Below are 16,909 nucleotides of genomic sequence, written 5' to 3'. Positions count from 1 at the left end.
ATCCCTCAAAACAAATATTCCAACCTTGATCTTTGGACCGAAGGCAGAAGCACAAGAGGAAACCAGGGTGTACGGTTAAATGCTGACTCTTCTGGCCCACAAAACAGTCTCTGCTGAGGTGATGTTGGCCTGCCTGCTCTGAGGATAATCTTCCAGTGAAAATGGCTGCAGCTCATCGGGGGTGTGCTAGGATCCCCCTGAGGGAAACCCTGATAAGGGGCTATGTAAGCTTTGCAAGGTGCCCTAATCCACCTGGAGAGTCTTCATCCTTCTGCAGCTAAGAAAGGACTGAGACTTCTGCAGGACTTCTGGAAGAAGTTGCTCTCCCATTTTCATCTTCTTCTCTCTCCTTGCCATCTCACTTGCTGGGTGGAAAGGATACTCCAGTCCCTGGTCCGATTCATTTACTTTCTTTTTTTGTGGCATCATTTAAACAGGGATCCTTGCTGTGGCCCCTGGGCTCTTTCCTTCAGGCCTCATCAAAGAATGGAGGCTGAGTAGGACTGGCTGTCTAATTGCGTAACAAAAATCCTGTGTCTCCCCTCATGTCTGTAACAGCCCTTCAAATCCTTGGAGGCAGCCATTGTGCCACCCCTCTTCCATCTCTTTGCTAGGCTCCTAAGCGTCCATCTGACAGTTTAGCCTCCAGCCCTCTAATCATCTTTGTTTCTCTTATCTGCACCCTTTCTAGAATTTCAGCATCTTTTTTGTATCACAGCGACCAGAACTGGAGTCAGTTTTCCAAGTGTGCCCTCATTAGTATAGCACACAGCAGCACTATCATTTCCCCCGGATCTTGATGCTACTTCTCTGTTGATGCAGCCTAGGCCTGAATTGGCTTTCTTTGCCAACTGCAGGACAAATAAGTGCTTTCTTTTACAGGATTCAAAATCTAGCCTTCTCTAACCTACAGATCTATGTCCCTCAACTTTTAAACTGTTCCAGTAAAAGCAGAACTTCAGGCCTGTGGAAGGTGCACTAGGTGAGGGAGTGTCAGAACCCATTCCTATTTCATTTCTATCCCCTCTGACCCAAAATCAAATCTCACCTTTCCCTGGGTTCTGCCATACTCCCAAAGGGGAGGGGGGGATGTTCCCACGGGTTTATTGCCTCTGCTCCCTCTATTCGCTACAATGTAACATTTTGCTTTCCTGCTATATCTCTCTGAAGTTTCTCTCCCTAAACTGTCAGCTCGAATAAGGGAGGGAACAAGGAATGCAACCTCCGTGCCTGGTTTATTTCTACGCTCTCAGAGGAAGATGTGAAGAAGCCGCCGACCATCCCTGCGTGAACTGGAGACAGGCCGATGTTATCTCCCCTTTTCCCACGATGGACCTAACACCTGGGGATTGGCCATCCCACAGCCGCTGGGCGGACTATGGAGCGGGGTCTTGCTTGGGGATACTTTAATCTATCGCTCTGCACGGGAAATCTCAGATCCTGTCTATTATGCCTGCTATCAACTACTCTTAATAAAAGTTCCTGTTGGAAGAAATTGTTTCCAAGAGTTCTGCTTTCTTAAGATGTGGGGTTGAAGTGGGTCCTGACAGGGAGCTTGCAGTAACTGAACCCGAGGTGTGGCCTAAAAAGAAGCACGTCACAAAACGCATGCCATTTGAGCAGGAGACTGTGACCCTTGCCAAGAAGGAGTCCAAAGGGATATCAATGCAAGGAGCATCAAGCCACCCTCCCATCTGGAAGACCCCCAGGCAAGCCTCTTCGCCTCACCTTCCTAATACAGCACGTGTAGGGCACTCCACAGGCCAGAGGGCCACTGCCATTGCATGAATGGTAGGGATTCACATGCCAGTCACTGAATTCATCACCTCCACAGCAGGAAAACTGCAAGACAAAGAGAAGAGCTTAATGCATAGCTTCATCTTTCAATCATTAAAATAAAACAAGGAGGCAATTCCAGGAAGTTCCAGAACAGAGGCCTTTGGCCTGCTCTAAGCCTGCAAGACTATTTATCTGAGGAGACCTTGGCCACTTTGTAAAGCTGAAGGAAAACATTTGCTACAGCAGTCGATGCTTTGCCCAGGGAAAGATGGAACCATCTATGCTTAACAGCTTCTTCCTTCTGTTCTACAAATGTCTGTGCTGCCCCCCAGGGTTCTTCTAATGCAAACTCACAACATCACGTGACGTCTTGTGATGTATCGCGACTTTTTTTGCCACTGCCGGCAATGGGGTGGGCGCTGTTTTGCTATCATGCATCCAGCCATGGGCCGGCAGTTTGACATCCCTGTTCTAATGGGTCAAGGGTTGGTGAGTGGAAGAGGATCTTCCAGTGGCTGAATCTTTTGCATGTTCATGCTGAAATACCAAGTGACAGAAATGGAAGGCCACTTTCAACAGAATCATCAGGAGACTGGAATGAATTTGTTTGGGGCAAATCCTTGCCTGAGGCCAGAGCCGTCTAGTTGGGATTTTAGCAAGACCTCCTCACCTCCCTCTGAGAGTGGGATGAAATAGCGAAGTGGCAGCAGACACCTGAACAGCTACAGCAAGTCCTGTTGAACCCATGGCAGGAGGTGAGTTTTTGTCAAGTTTCAAATTGAAACTTCCCTGCTGGCCACTGTCAAATAGAGAACAGTTCTAACAACAGTTTTCTGCAAAAAAAAAAGCCATAACAGAGATAAAAAGAAGCTGGATATATCAAAACCCAGACAGAAAAACTCTGGACTAAGAAAGAACATTTACACTTTCTACCCATCCGTGTCTCTGTAGATGAGTCAAATCCTTAAGTTTTGTCACCCGCACTTTATTAAATTGGGAAAGTGAGGAACTTAACATTCCTCAAGGAAAGAGGGCAATTTGAGACCAGGGAGAAAAAAAAGGCATCACCCCCTCCAGTGAAACCAATGTGGAGCTGCTAGCTAAAAACCGATTGTTCAGCTCAGATGGTGACCTCAACCTATGGCCAGTTGCCAGCAGTTACTAATAAGTATGATGAGCTACAATGGCTCCTGGACCAGAGAAGCCGGTCACATAAAGACCGACCTTTATGGCAGCACTACAATCCAGCCATATAAGCACATTCAGACTGTAAGGTCTTATCTCTAGGTCCACATGATAATCAGCTATAGACCAAACACTGGCAAATTCCACCTACTTTGCAGGCTGTCTCCCCCTTTTAATTAGAAAATATAAGGACCATGTTGAGGACTCTAGGGGTCTAAATACATTGCAGAAATTTTAAAATTATTTTTCCGGATCATGAATGGCACCATCATTACCAACTATATAATCCTCCTCTCTAAATTGACTCAGCTACCTGTGCCTGAACACACTTGTAGATGGATTCTAAGCTTTCTAACAGGAAGCAGCAGGTGAAGCCCCTTCAATTAGCACAGGTGCCCCTCCAGGGCTGTGTGCTCTTTTCTCTATATACCAATGACTGCATCTCTGAAAAGTCCCTCTGTTAAACTAAGTGCTGCAGATGATACAATAGTTATTGGTCTTATTCGAGATGATTATGAGTCTGCACGTAGATGAGAGGTAAAAGAATTGGCCCTGTGGTGCAGCCAAAACAATCTGGGGCTGAACACTCTTAAAACTGTAGAGATATGGGATTTTAGGAGGAGCCCCCCTATTCTACCACCTCTTACAATATTACGCAACACAGAATCAACCGTAGAGACCTTCAGGTTTTTGGCTCTATTATCTCCCAGGACTTGAAATGGCGACCTAATATTAGAACGTCATTAAAAAAGCATGACGAAGAATGTCCTTCCTGCCATCAACTCAGAAAGCTCAGACTGTCCAAGGAACTGCCGATACAGTTCTACAGAGGAATTATTGGGTTTGTCATTTGTACCTCAGTAAACTGTCGGGTTTGGCATTGCAACCAACCAGGACAGGTACAGACTTCAATGGATAGTTGGGATTGCAGAAAAAACAATTGCAACCAGCCTGCCTTCCACTGAGGATCTGTATACTGCATGAACCAGAAAGAAGGCTGAGAAAATATCTGCAGACCCCTCACATCCTGGACATGGACTGCTTCAAATTCTTCCCTCAGGATGCCGCTATAGGGCACTGCATGACACAACAACCAGACACAGGGACATTTCTCTCCCCCACCCCACCCCACCCCCGTTCCATCACTCTGCTGAACACCCAATTCCCACAGCAATGTCTTAGCCCATCTTCTCATTTCTCATCTTTCCTACTATCCTCTCCTATTGGTATCTTACTATTTATCACTTGTTGTTTGTATCTTATGATTAATGATTGTAACTATGATTTATGAACTATGACCTATCACTTTGTTGTTTGATTGAGAGCTTATGCACCAGAGTCAAATTCCTTGTGTGTCCAATCACATCTGGGCAATAAAGAATTATATCTTTCTATTTATTATCTGTCTATCGTCTCTATCAGAATTTTCATACTGGACTGGCACAAGGTCCTCTTTCATTGATTACGCTGCATTTTCAAGTAACCTGTGTTTCTCACTTCTTCCAACTGGTCTGAGGGAGACCACCATCCCAATGTGGCGTCACTTTTGGTGCTCCTTTCCTGGAAACACACCTGTTCAGGAGACGACATCCTTAGGGGCGCAATACATGTGAAGTGGATAGCCACATGAAGGATAAATTAACCAAAACTCTTTACCAGAGGTACCAACATGTGATTGTCTTCTGATTCAATTTTGCCAGTTGCTCCAGGTAGTTCTCAACTTATGACCACAATTGAACCTGCCCTCTCTCCCCATTCCTGTTGCTTTTAAGGTGTTTTTTTGAAAAATAATTATTTTATTTTCTATTTTTACAAACAACTGGGTCCATTAGTAATTCCATGGTACATACAAGCTTCTTCAAACTGAATCCAATATTACACTATCCAATACATCTCTTCTTCTTGTAAAAAACATTTTTCCACATTAAGCAAATACAATTCACTTCAGAAGGGATGTGGAGAAGGTTCAGATAGGAGTAGTAGGATAGTAGATGATCTGGAAACATGTTCTATGAGGAAGAAAGGAACAATTTTGGCATGGGAGGGAGGGAAGGGAGGGAGGGAGGAAAGGAAGGAAGAATTTCTAATGTTCGTTCCTGGCTTTCCACAAGGAAACTCCTTGCCTCCAAAAATGGCATCCTGAGCAGCTGGGAGTTTTTCCCCTCTGCCATTGAATAGCTGATTTCACTGCCAAAGCCGGCTCTTTGGCAGCACTCCCTCCCTAAATCACAATCGGAGCAATAGGAATGACCCCAGATGACTCTCAGATGACCATCCTACTTACCTGCGAAGAGGATGGTTGCAATTCACAGTAAGTATGGCTTGAGAGTTGGATCTCCATCTTTTCCTCTCAGCTGCTCAGATTTTTAAGGGTGTCTTTGTTTTAGCATCACTTTTTGAATTTATTTTGGCTTTTGACTTACATTTTAAATGTTAAACATCTGGTTGAATGCTGAACTATCCTTTGCCACTTGCTGGATTACAATGTGATTTTTTAATTTTTTTCTTATTCTTTTCAGAATAATAAAACACTTTCATTTTTGCCACATGGAAGTTGATTGTGCAAAGGTTTCTTCTTTTGTAGTGAAAATACTTTAATTTATGCTGGTCTGTTACAGTAAGGAATCTGTATTTCACTAGCTTTTACAAGAACTTTGCTGTTTTACTGTATTTTATTTCTGAATATTTCTCTGGTCCTTTTTTCCCTTAGAAAGACAGGAACCTTTGTCTCTTCTATTCACTTTCTATTGTGGGAAAAATTATCTCATTCTCTCCTCCAGCCAGCTTGTCATGGAACAAGCTGTCCTTGAAAGAAATTCCTTATGCTTTTTGGACTGTGTTAAAAATGAAAATGAAAACATTAAAAGCTTTCTTGGAAGCCTCTGAAAAAGTGCTTTTTAATCTACAAGCTTTCTTTGAAAATTTGGATAAAAGGCTTAATGAAGCAATAATAATAATAATAATATATCACCCTAAAGAAGACATTATACAGGCAACAGCAGAATCAGATTCGCAATTTGATGGATTGGAAATTGATTTGTTGCTGACAAGAGCTGGAGGAGAAGGAATTTTGCTGGAAAATTACAAACTTGGCAGAGAAAGCTGAAAGACCAATGAATCAAATTTTTTTTAGAGATGACAGAATGGTGTGATGAACTGGACTTGCTTAAGAAAATTTATGGACTTTTTGAACAACAAATATTCTGGAGATACCTACAACAGAGATCTACGATTCTGGGGAATGAAATGCAATTATAGGGAAAGACCTTTTTACGGACAAGTTTTATTATTAAGAATCAATCAAAGATATTTGATCCTGGACAGACCAGAGACAATGAACATAATGGTTAAGATTGAAATTGAAACTGAAGCCATTGCAGACATTCTGTGAGTAAAACACAATAGTGGATCGTTAACAGAGGCTTTGAACTTAATGTCTGTTGTTGGGTTGACTGGTTAACTGTTTCATTTTACAGTAGATAAATTATAGGTCAAATTGTTTGGGTAAATTGAGTCATAGAAACTTATATATTATATTGAGTCGTAGAAACTTATATATTGTAGAGCTGCTTTGCAAAGGGGGAAAACTACTAATGTTGTAATATATTTAGCAGTATTCAATTTCTTCTTTTTTAATTAATGCACTTGTTTTTGTCCTCTTTAGTTTTGTTCTGTTCTTGGTTGTTTTTTGTAAATTTGTATTTTAACTCTTGAATAAAAAATGAAAACAAAATAAAACTAAAATAAATAATAAAAGTACAGCTCACTTCATCAGATACATCATGCATCACAAAAGTATACGCCTTTTAATAAAATTTGTTAGACTAAAAAGGTGCCACTAGGGTCCTCCTGATTTTGGCCTATTATAGACCAACTTGGCTCTCCTGCAGTTTCTACTAGGAGAAGTGGCCCAGGTCTCTGAATAACTAGGGAGAGTCCTGGGGATATTCCTCACTTCAGATGTTGTTCCCCAAGAATTCTGTTTTGCCTTCAAGTTTAAGAAATTCTCCTGTTTGCAAAGAGGCCACCCAGAGTCCCAAATGAATGGGAGAATCCAACAAAGGAGAATATTTTTAGCTCAGGGTTGAAATATGGGATTCTTGGAGTCTCCAAACTTGGTTGCCTTCTTGCAGATGTTTCATTGCCCAAACTAGGTAACATCATCAGTGCCAGAATGGGAAAATCTATCCCAGATTGGACACGTATTGCTTAGCAGAACAAGGCATTCTGGATCGGTCTAGCCCTTTAACCTTTCTCCAATATTACTTCCGTTATAGCAAAATGACAGTTGACCCCAAAATATAGCATTACCTTTTGCTGAACATAGTCCAAAATATTCTTGAAATCCAAGTCGTCATAATAGTGCCTTATTCCATCCTGAATGCTGGAATGGAACACTGCATTCATCTGCAAGAAAAAGGGTCCCACAGGTGAGAGGAGTTTCCTCAAACCACTGAAGAGGTCACCCAGGTTGGGAGCCATCTACAATGCCAGCAGCTTTCACCTTTGTGGCAGCCACAAATGTCAAAACAGCATGTGCTAAATAATCAGAAGCAGTATTTACTTTAGAAGGAAGATGTTTCGACACAGTCTTGGTTCATTTCTGTAGCATCACTCTAGCATCACAGAGTCACAGAATCATAGAGTTGGAAGCACCAAAGACAGTAACTATTGTCAGGATAAATGTGTCTGGGACTTCTAATCTGCTCGATTGTTTCATAGATGGCCATGTGGTGACCTGAACCCCCCTGGGAGAATCAGGTCCTTCCTGCCCCAGCCCACCTTTGAGTCTGTCTGCTGGGGAAGCAAGGTAGAGAAGAGAGCCCAGCAGGAAACAATGAAGGCCAAGGGAAATGATTACGCTGAGGCAGTTGGGTGGCCTCTGCTGCAGCCACCTTGAGTGCCCTGAAAAGGGCTGCAGCAAAATGGCAGAGAGTAATTAGGGGGAAATGCAGCTTCCTTCTCCATCCAGTGCTCCGGCCAGCCTTGGAACGTGACTCCTTCTCTCCTGAGCTGAAAAAGAGCAGACAGACTCAGTCCTGCTAGACAGCCTGAAATAGTTATAGCTCCCATCAGATGACAATATTTGGGGAAAGGAAGCAGAAGCCAGTGCAGTGTGTGCAACACAGATGCTACATGGGCACATTCCAGACTAGTTGAAGTTTCCAGGGCAGCCCCATGTAGAATGTTTTGCAGTAATCCAGAGAGGTGACCAAGGCATGGTTGACTGTAAGCAAGGCCTCCAGGTCCAGGACAGGGTGCAAATGGTGCACCAGATCTTTGCACAAATCTGTGCAAAGGCACCCTCTCCAGCCACAGCTGTCACTTGCTCTCTAAGGAGGAGTTTGTAGCTGGAGCCACAGCAGCACGGTCTTTGGAGCGCCCCAGCCCTGGTATAACTTTCCTGTGGCTGTGTGGGCACAGCTGTGAAGGGGGTTGGCGGTTTTTGGAAGATGCTGAGAGCCTACCACCGGCCTCCAGAGCAGGCAGATATTGTGGAAGAAAGTAACATCGATGCATTTGCTCAACAACTGCAGCAAGAGCTGCAAACTGATACATGGTTTGTGACACATCAAGAAGAGCTAACCATGAGGGAGCTGTTGGCGTGGAAGGGAGATGAACTGTATGTCCCAGACAGTCTGCGACTGCAAGTCCTGGAGTACAGCCATGATGCCGAGCGAGCTGGCCATTTTGGGTTCTTAAAAATTCTGCATCTTTCTAATCACCAGTTCTGGTGGCTGAGGATGAAAAAGGACATTGAGGGCTATGTGAAAAGCTGTGCAGTTTGGACCACCAGCAAGAGACTATCAGGAAAAAGCCCATGGCTATTGCAGTAGGTCGCTGACCTGGCCATACCCTGGGAGGAGATAGCCATGGACTTTATCGTGGAACTACCAGAGAGTGTGTGTCTCTGTGTGTGTGTGGGAAACACCATGATTTGGATTGTGGTAGACTTGTTCTGCAAGCAAGCCCATTTCATTGCATGTTCTGGGCTCCCCTCATCCCCAAAACTAGCAAAATTGTTTCTGCTCATTGCCAGTTTATTTATTTTTATTTAATTTTTATACCGCCTTTCTCCCGAAGGACTCAGGGTGGTGTACAGGGCAATACAATAAAATAAAATATATAAAAATTAAAAAAATATTAAATACTACAGCCCAATTCAATAAATTAATACAATAGCGTTAAAATACCCCTAAACCCATCAGACCAGGCCGGCTTGTTCAAATAAATATGTTTTTAGGTCACGTCGGAAGGAGCGAAGGTCGGGAGCCATCCGGAGCTCAACCGGTAGACGGTTCCAAAGGTCTGGCGTGCCCACAGAGAACGCCCTCCCCCTGGGGGCTGCCAGTCGACACTCTTTGACCGACGGCACCCTAAGGAGGCCCTCTCTGTGAGAGCGCACTGGACGAAGGGAAGTTGATGCCGGCAGCAGGTGCTCCCGTAAGTAACCCGGACCCATGCCATTTAGGGCTTTATAGGTCATAACCAGCACCTTGAATTTTACCCGGAGGGCAACCGGAAGCCAATGCAGCTCACAGAGTAGAGGTGTTACATGGGAGTATCGGGAAGCCCCCACCACCACTCGCGCGGCTGCATTCTGCACCAGCTGGAGCCTCTGAGTAGTCCTCAAGGGCAGCCCCATGTAGAGAGCATTGCAGTAGTCCAAACGGGAGGTCACAAGTGCATGAGTGACCGTGCGCAAGGCATCCCGGTCTAGATAGGGCCGCGTCAACACCCCTCCGTCCTGTGCGCTCCCACAGAGAAGGCCTCCTCAGGGTGCCACCGGTCAGAGAATGCCGGCTGGTGGCCCCCAGGGGGAGAGCATTCTCAGTGGGTGCGCCAACCCTCTGGAACTGCTTGCCTACCGAAATCCGGATGGCCCCTGACCTTCGCACCTTCCGGCGTGACTTAAAAACCTACCTGTTCCAGCAGGCCGGCCTTGGGGTTTCATTTGTTTTTTACTATTGTTAACTGTATACTTACCTTGCTCTGTACACCGCCCCGAGTCCCTCGGGAGAAGGGCGGTATATAAAAACAAACAAACAAATAAATAAATAAATAAATAAACTGATGCACCAGGCGAACCTGCGCGAAGGCCCCCCTAGTCACAGCTCCTATATGATCATCCAAGTTCTGGTGGCCAAAGATGAAAAAAGACATTGAGGCCTATGTGAAAAGCTGTGCAGTTTGTGCAGCCAGCAAGAGACTATCAGGGCTATTGCAGTAGGTCGCTGACCCAGTCAGACCCTGGGAGGAGATAGCCACGGACTTTATCGTGAAACTACCTGAGAGTGGGGAAAACACCATGATTTGGACTGTGGTAGACTTGTTCTCCAAGCAAGCCCATTTCATCGCATGTTTTGGACTCCCCTCAGGCCAAAAGCTAGCAAAATTATTCTTAAAGCAAAACTATTGGCTGCACGGAGTACCAAAGGAATCCAGTTTATTGCTAGGTTCTGGCCGGAGTTGGTGAGGATTGGCTTAGTTTGGTTTTTCATCTCAGTACGAATGGGGCCACAGAATGAGCCAACACGATGGTGGAACAATACCTATGTTGCTTTGTCAACTACCAGCAAACTAACTGGGCAGGGTTCCTGCTGTTTGCGGAGGTGGTGTACAACAGTTCAGTGCACAGTAGCACCCATTTCACCCCCTTTAAATTAGCCATGGGAGTTGAGTTTGTGCCCATACCAGAATGCCCTCAGGAGCCTACCTTCTTGGGCACCTTAACTGAATGTGTAGGTTTGTTCCAATGGGTTTGGAACAATGCAAAGAAAGTTTTAGCCAAAACAGCAGAGCCGGAAAAAACAGGCAGACAAAGGCATAGAAACATTCTATGTAGGAGATAAAATGTATCTATCCAGTAAATACCTCAAGTTGAGACAAACTTGCAAAAAGTTAGTCCAATGGAAAGGTTACCCAATGTCAGAGGCTAGATAGGTAAAGGCACACGATGTGAAAGCGGATTGCTTAGTGGAGCAATTCCATACTAAGTACCCCCGGAAGCCAGGGCCCTTGGAAGAGAAAGTTAACAATTAATGATGTGTATTCTTTGTTTTCCAGGTTCTCCCAACTCTGTAAGGGAGCCAGCCTGTCAAGCTAAGAGGACTGCTTGCATCAGAACTGCTATGCTGCTTCTAGCTTGCCTACAGTTGTGAGGGAGAGGGGACAATTTGGAATGCACAGGTGGATTTTATCCGGATGAGAACCAAGGTCACTGGAGGGATGTTGTGGTGAACAGAGATGTTCTTCTCATAACAATTGCCTGAGGATTAATTGGACAATGTGACCTGACCTGTCAGAGAGGGGAGGGAAAGGTTTACTCTTTTAATTATCCTTTTCCTGCCATATTGCCAGAGCTGGTTTTCAACTCTTTAATGCCGGTATACTGTATCCAATAAAGTTTTGCATTAGAGATCGGAATGGTTCTGGTGTATTTACTTCATTGGAATACTTAGCCGGAACATTGACAGGAAATCTCCTAAGTGTACAATATCCAGATGCATAAAATTGAGGACAAAGCAGAAGATATCTGCCTGCTATTTAAAAAAAACCAAAGAAATCTTCTACAAAAATGCTAAAAATGACAAGTGGGGATTTCTCCCTTCCCCAAATAGGCTTACAGCTTACTCCACAGCATTAATTTAAGGAAAATCACAAACTGGCTGAAGTGATCTTGGTAGGTCTATGGGGGTTCTCAGTCATCCAGGTCATGGTTGTCCAAAAAGTGCTTTTCTCCAAACAGCAACTGGATTTTCTTGATTTTTCTTGAAGAAGCTTCACTTCCCATCCAAGAAACCTCTTCACTTCTAACTACCTGATGGAGAATGGAAGGGATTTATCCTCTTTGCAGTCAGCCAGTCCTTAACACTCTGGAGGTTGTTGAAACCACCTGGGGGTTAATCTGTCCTCAGAGACACCTGAATCACAGCGCAACCAAGTCTGGAACCATCTGCTGAAAGGACTGCATTGTATATGGGATGTAAGTGGTGTTGTCTCCCTCCCTCTCTGTTGAGAGAGGGCTGTTCAATGTTAACACAGGTAGCCTCTTTCACTCCTCTTTCAAACCAGAATGTGGACCTTGCTGTCTTCAAAATATGGCTCTTTTCTTTCAGGTGCAGAAGGATTGCTGAATCCAGATACACAACATGCGGCTATCCTAACTGGGCCATTGTCAAATCCACAAAAAGGTGCAGTAAGATTCCACAATAGACAGAAGAAGAAAACAAAAAATGGAGCAACATTGTCATTCTATATGTTGCAGGAATGTTGGAAAAGCTCAGGAGGCTTTTTCAACAAATACAACATACGTGCACACTTTAAACCCAGGAACACATTAAGACAGAAATTTATCCACCCCAAGGACAAAACACCCAGATACAAACAGAGCAATATTGTATATGCAGTCCAATGCAGCAAGGGATGTGCAGAATTGTACATTGAGAAACAAAACAGCCACTACACAAATGCATGGCACAACACAGGGAACCAACGCATCAGGATGGGATTCAGGAGTCTTTTTTTCTAAAGTGTTAGCTATTGCTCCGGCTTGGTGTCATCTTCAAGTTTGATGAATTCCCCTTCTGTCCCCTCATCTAAATCGTTTAGGAAGATGTTGAAGAGTACTGGGTCTAAAATGGGACCTTGTGGTACCCCATTGCTTACTTCCCTCCATGTAGATGTAGTTCCATTGAGGACTATATATTGAGTGCAGTTACGAATCCATCTGGTAGTGATGCTATCCCACATTTTTTCTAGCTTACTAAGAAGTAGGTTGTGGTCTACTTTGTCAAGTAGACAAAGTAGTTGCCTTAGGTAAAGTCCAAATATACTATGTCCACAGCATTTGCTAATCCACCAATTTAGTCACTTTATCAAAGAATACAGTAATGCCCTGTTTTTGACAAACCTATATTGGCTACTACTCACTGGAGAAGAGCCTAATGCTGGGAAAGATTGAGGGCAAGAGAAGAAGGGGACGACAGAGAATGAGGTGGCTGGATGGAGTCACTGAAGCAGTAGGCTTGAGCTTAAATGGACTCCAGAAGATGGTAGAGGATAGGAAGGCCTGGAGGAACGTTGTCCATAGGGTCGCAATGGGTCGGACACGACTTCGCAGCTAACAACAACAACATATTGGCTACTGGTTATAATTTTGTTTGCTTCTAGGTGTTTGCAGATTTGTTAATTTTCTTTTCCAGAATTTTCCCAGATATTGATGTCAGGCTGATTGGTCTGTAGCTTCTTGAATCTGGTTTCCAATCCCCCCCCCTTTTTTTGAAGCTGGGAACCACATCAGCTCTTTTCCAGCACTCGTGTAGTTCCCCGGTGCTCCAGGATCTTTGAAATCTATGGTTCAGTGGTTCAGAGATCACATCTGACAGCTCCTTCAGGATTCTGGGATGTAACCCATCTGGTCCTGGCAATTTGAACTCATCTAGAGCAGACCAGTATTCCCTTATCACTTTTCTGCCCATTTCGACTTGTATTCCTAATCCGTCTTTTATGGTTCCGCTACCGTTGGACTATTTTTCCCTTTTTATGTAAAGGCAGATGCAAATAATGAATGGTGCCCTCCCCCTTTCCAAAGTGTCTCCTGTCATAGGAGTGACTGACCCACAGAGCTTACCTGCTTCTCGAAGATGATTTCAACCAACAGCAGCAGCAACTCAATGATGAAGATGGCCAGGAGGACCCAGAAGAACTAGGCAAGAGACAGAAAGGTGGGTGGGAACCAAAAGTCATTAAAACAGGGACGTGCACGCTCATTCTTTAGCATTGCTGTGGCATTAGAACCATGTTGATCACCTTCCTAAAATACAAACAAGTTGCAGAAAGAACTTTTTGCTTCCTCCAATGGGCAGGAGATGCCACAGAAGATGCCACAAAGCCAAATCCTTTTATGATACTTTCAGCTTGTTAAAGAGCATTAGCTGCTGGATTCGGAGGATTTCTTTCTTTCTCTCTTTGACAAGTGGACTCCATAAGCTTTCTGACAAACAGTCTTGAGATGGAAGAGCATATATGAAATATAAATCAAATGCCCCCCACCCCAAAGGCATGTGCTTTAGTTTCAGGTGTGAAAGACCAGGTCCACACAATTAAACCGATTTGCTGCTAAAGCCTATGCATAGGACTCTTCTCAACCAATGGTGGATAAAATTGCATAAGGGTTAACGGTATTCAAAGGAGTTGGACTCTATTTGATTGTGGCTTCCCTCCCTCGGGCTCTGTCATTTCTTCTCCTACATTTAGGTTTCCAAATTACTGCAATGAATTACTTTTAATAATCTATTGAATTTAATAGAGTGTATTCAATTTAATACACATTAAATGAAGTGCTGCAATATTATTACATTTGCGAGCACACAAGAAGAGGCGAGTGTGTTGGGGCCGACGGTGTCTGGCAGCAGCCGCAACCCACCAGCTCCTTGGCACAGCGCAGGTAAGTCCGAGCATGGAGGCAGAGGTGGGAGGGAGGCAGGCGATCTGGATATGCTGTGTGACCTCCTAGCTCGCGCCAGCCTCCCACGAGAGTCCCGCGAACTAGGCAGCTGCGCAGCACATCCAGATCTCCTGCCTCCCCCACCCCCGTGCCTCTGCCTCCACCTGCCGGTGCCACCGTGTGCGCCTCCCACGAGCCACACGCTGTGCATGTCCAGATTGGCTGCCTCCTCGTGTATCTGCCTCCTGCCAGTGCCGCCTCACGCTCGGATCACTGCCTGCCCCCCACCTGCCTCCATGCTCGGACTTACCTGTACTGCACGGGCTGCAGCTGCTAGACACTGTTGGCCCCCGCATGCTCACTGCCTCCTATGCTGGCCATGCCCACCCCCAGGCTTAGTTTGGGGGTAGGGCTTATATTAGGAGCATGCTAAAAAAATCAGGCTATGATTTATTTTCTGGGTGGGTCTTATTTTCCTGAGTGGAATGTGATTGCAATGTATTTACAATATTTATTAACAATAATAATAAGACGAGGGGGTCAACTTATTTCCCAAAGCAGCAGAAGGCAAGACAAGAAACAATGGATGGAAACTAATCAAGGAGAAAAACAACCTGGAATTAAGGAGAATTCCAAACAGTGAGGACAATTATTCAGTGGAACGGGTTGCCTTCAGAAGCTGTGGGTGCTCCATCGCTGGAGGCTCTCAAGAAGACTGGTCTGGAATGGTACAGGGGTCTCCTGCTTGAGAAGGGCGTTGAACTAGAAAACCTTCAAGATCCTTTCCAACTTTGTTATTCTGTTATTTTTGTTTGGTTTTTGATTTTGTTGAGAACTACCCAGAGTTAATTAGGTGAGACAGGAAATTATATAAATTGAAAAACAAAGAAACAGGTTTTTAATTACTGTGACTTTGGTATAAAAGTTATTGGAGATTGATGCATTTAGCAATATTTGAAAATACAGATTATGGTATCAAAGCAAAAGCTAAAAGGCTGTCAGGCCCAAACAATTAGATGCACATGTGAAGTTCAATTAACTATATTATTGCTCCTGCCTATAACACAGGAATCTTCTCAGACTACTGGTTTGCATCTGGGCTAGACTAAATAAGGTTCAATTGCATTTAAGGGAGGGCGTTTGAACTTTGCCCTCTTGTGCCTGCATACAGATTCCAGACTAATTCCCCACTTGACTCCTTCCCCTGGCCCGGCTGGTCTCTCTCCATCAAAGGTTTTAACAAGTAACAGCTCTGCTGCTTGAAACTGCAAGGAGACCTGGAATGTGCAGGACACCGTGGAGCCAAAAGGATAGTATCCAAGACTCCCTGAAATGATGTCAATCAAAGTGAGACTCTAAATTCAACATATTTCCATTTAAATTTGTTTATTTTGGGTTAGTAAAGAATAGAATAGAGCTGGAAGGGACCTTGGGGGTCTTCTAGCCCAGCCCCCCGCTCAAGCAGGAGAACCTACACCATCTCAAACAAGTGACTGTCCAGTCTCTTCTTAAAAACCTCCAGTGATGGAGCGCCCACGATTTCTGGTAGCAAGCTGTTCCACTGGTTAATTGTCCTCACTGTCAGGAAGTTTCTCCTTAATTCCAGGTTGCTTCTCTCCTTGATAAGTTTCCAACCACTATTTCTTGTCCTGCCCTCTGGTGCTTTGGAGAATAGTTTGATGCAATAATCATGCAAGACCCTGCTGTGGCACCTGGTGTCTGAAAAAACTGCTTTTAGATTTTGAGGAAGACTATGCAGCAAAGTATTTCGCAGTTTACTTTCCAGCGTGGGTCATGAGGACTCACCTTGGCAGGTGAGCATGATGGGAAACCATCTCAGGATGTTATAAAACAGGGGGAAAAAACCTAGAATTAAGTTCAAGCTATTAACAGATTCAAAAGATAGAGGGGGCTTTTCCCTGCCAGATTTGAAACTTTATTTTGAAGCTGCTGCTTTTTGCTGGTTGAGAGATTGGTTTGTGTTAGAGAATACCGATGTATTAGATTTGGAAGGTTTTAACAATGTATTTGGATGGCATGCATATTTATGGCATGATAAGTTAAAGGTCCACAAAGATTTTAAAAATCATATAATTAGAAAGTCATTGATTAATGTGTGGATGAGATATAAAGACCTGTTAGAAAGTAAAACACGCAGGTGGATTTCACCGTTAGAGGCTAAGGCCCAGAAAAGGTCAAATAAGGTAACCAAGTGGCTGAAATATAAGGATATATTGGTACAAGAAGGAGACCAATTTAAGATAAAAACATATGAGCAGATGAAAGATAATGTTGATGATTGGTTTCAATATTACCAAATGAATGAAGTGTATAAAATGGATAAAAAAGAGGTTTCAAATAGAGAAATCCAAATTGGAAACATTACTGTTAGATACAAAATCAAAGAATCTTTCCAAGATGTATAATTTATTGCTGGAGTGGCACACGGAAGATGAACAAGTGAAATCAGTGATGATTGATTGGGCTAATGATGTG

The 16,909-nt window shown here is 44.0% G+C and overlaps 1 protein-coding gene across 4 annotated transcripts in view; it reads right to left on the bottom strand.

Moving 5' to 3' along the window:
* The window catches only part of LOC308671611 (tetraspanin-15-like), a 76,084-nt gene that overhangs the window by 9,784 nt on the left and 49,391 nt on the right, over positions 1–16,909 (bottom strand). For 3 of the 4 annotated variants that reach the window (XM_081333934.1, XM_081333937.1, XM_081333935.1), the window contains exons 3-5: positions 13,598–13,672; positions 7,276–7,371; positions 1,729–1,842 (exon numbers count right to left, since the gene is read on the bottom strand). In XM_081333934.1, the coding sequence (XP_081190060.1) occupies positions 1,729–1,842; positions 7,276–7,371; positions 13,598–13,672 (285 nt within the window). The remainder of the gene's footprint in view (positions 1–1,728; positions 1,843–7,275; positions 7,372–13,597; positions 13,673–16,909) is intronic. The other variant, XM_081333936.1, reaches the window with a different exon arrangement.

This window comes from Vipera berus, assembly GCF_964194415.1.
Source record: "Vipera berus genome assembly, chromosome: 8".
NCBI lineage: Eukaryota > Metazoa > Chordata > Lepidosauria > Squamata > Viperidae > Vipera > Vipera berus.
This window is presented reverse-complemented; position numbering and strand designations above follow the sequence as displayed.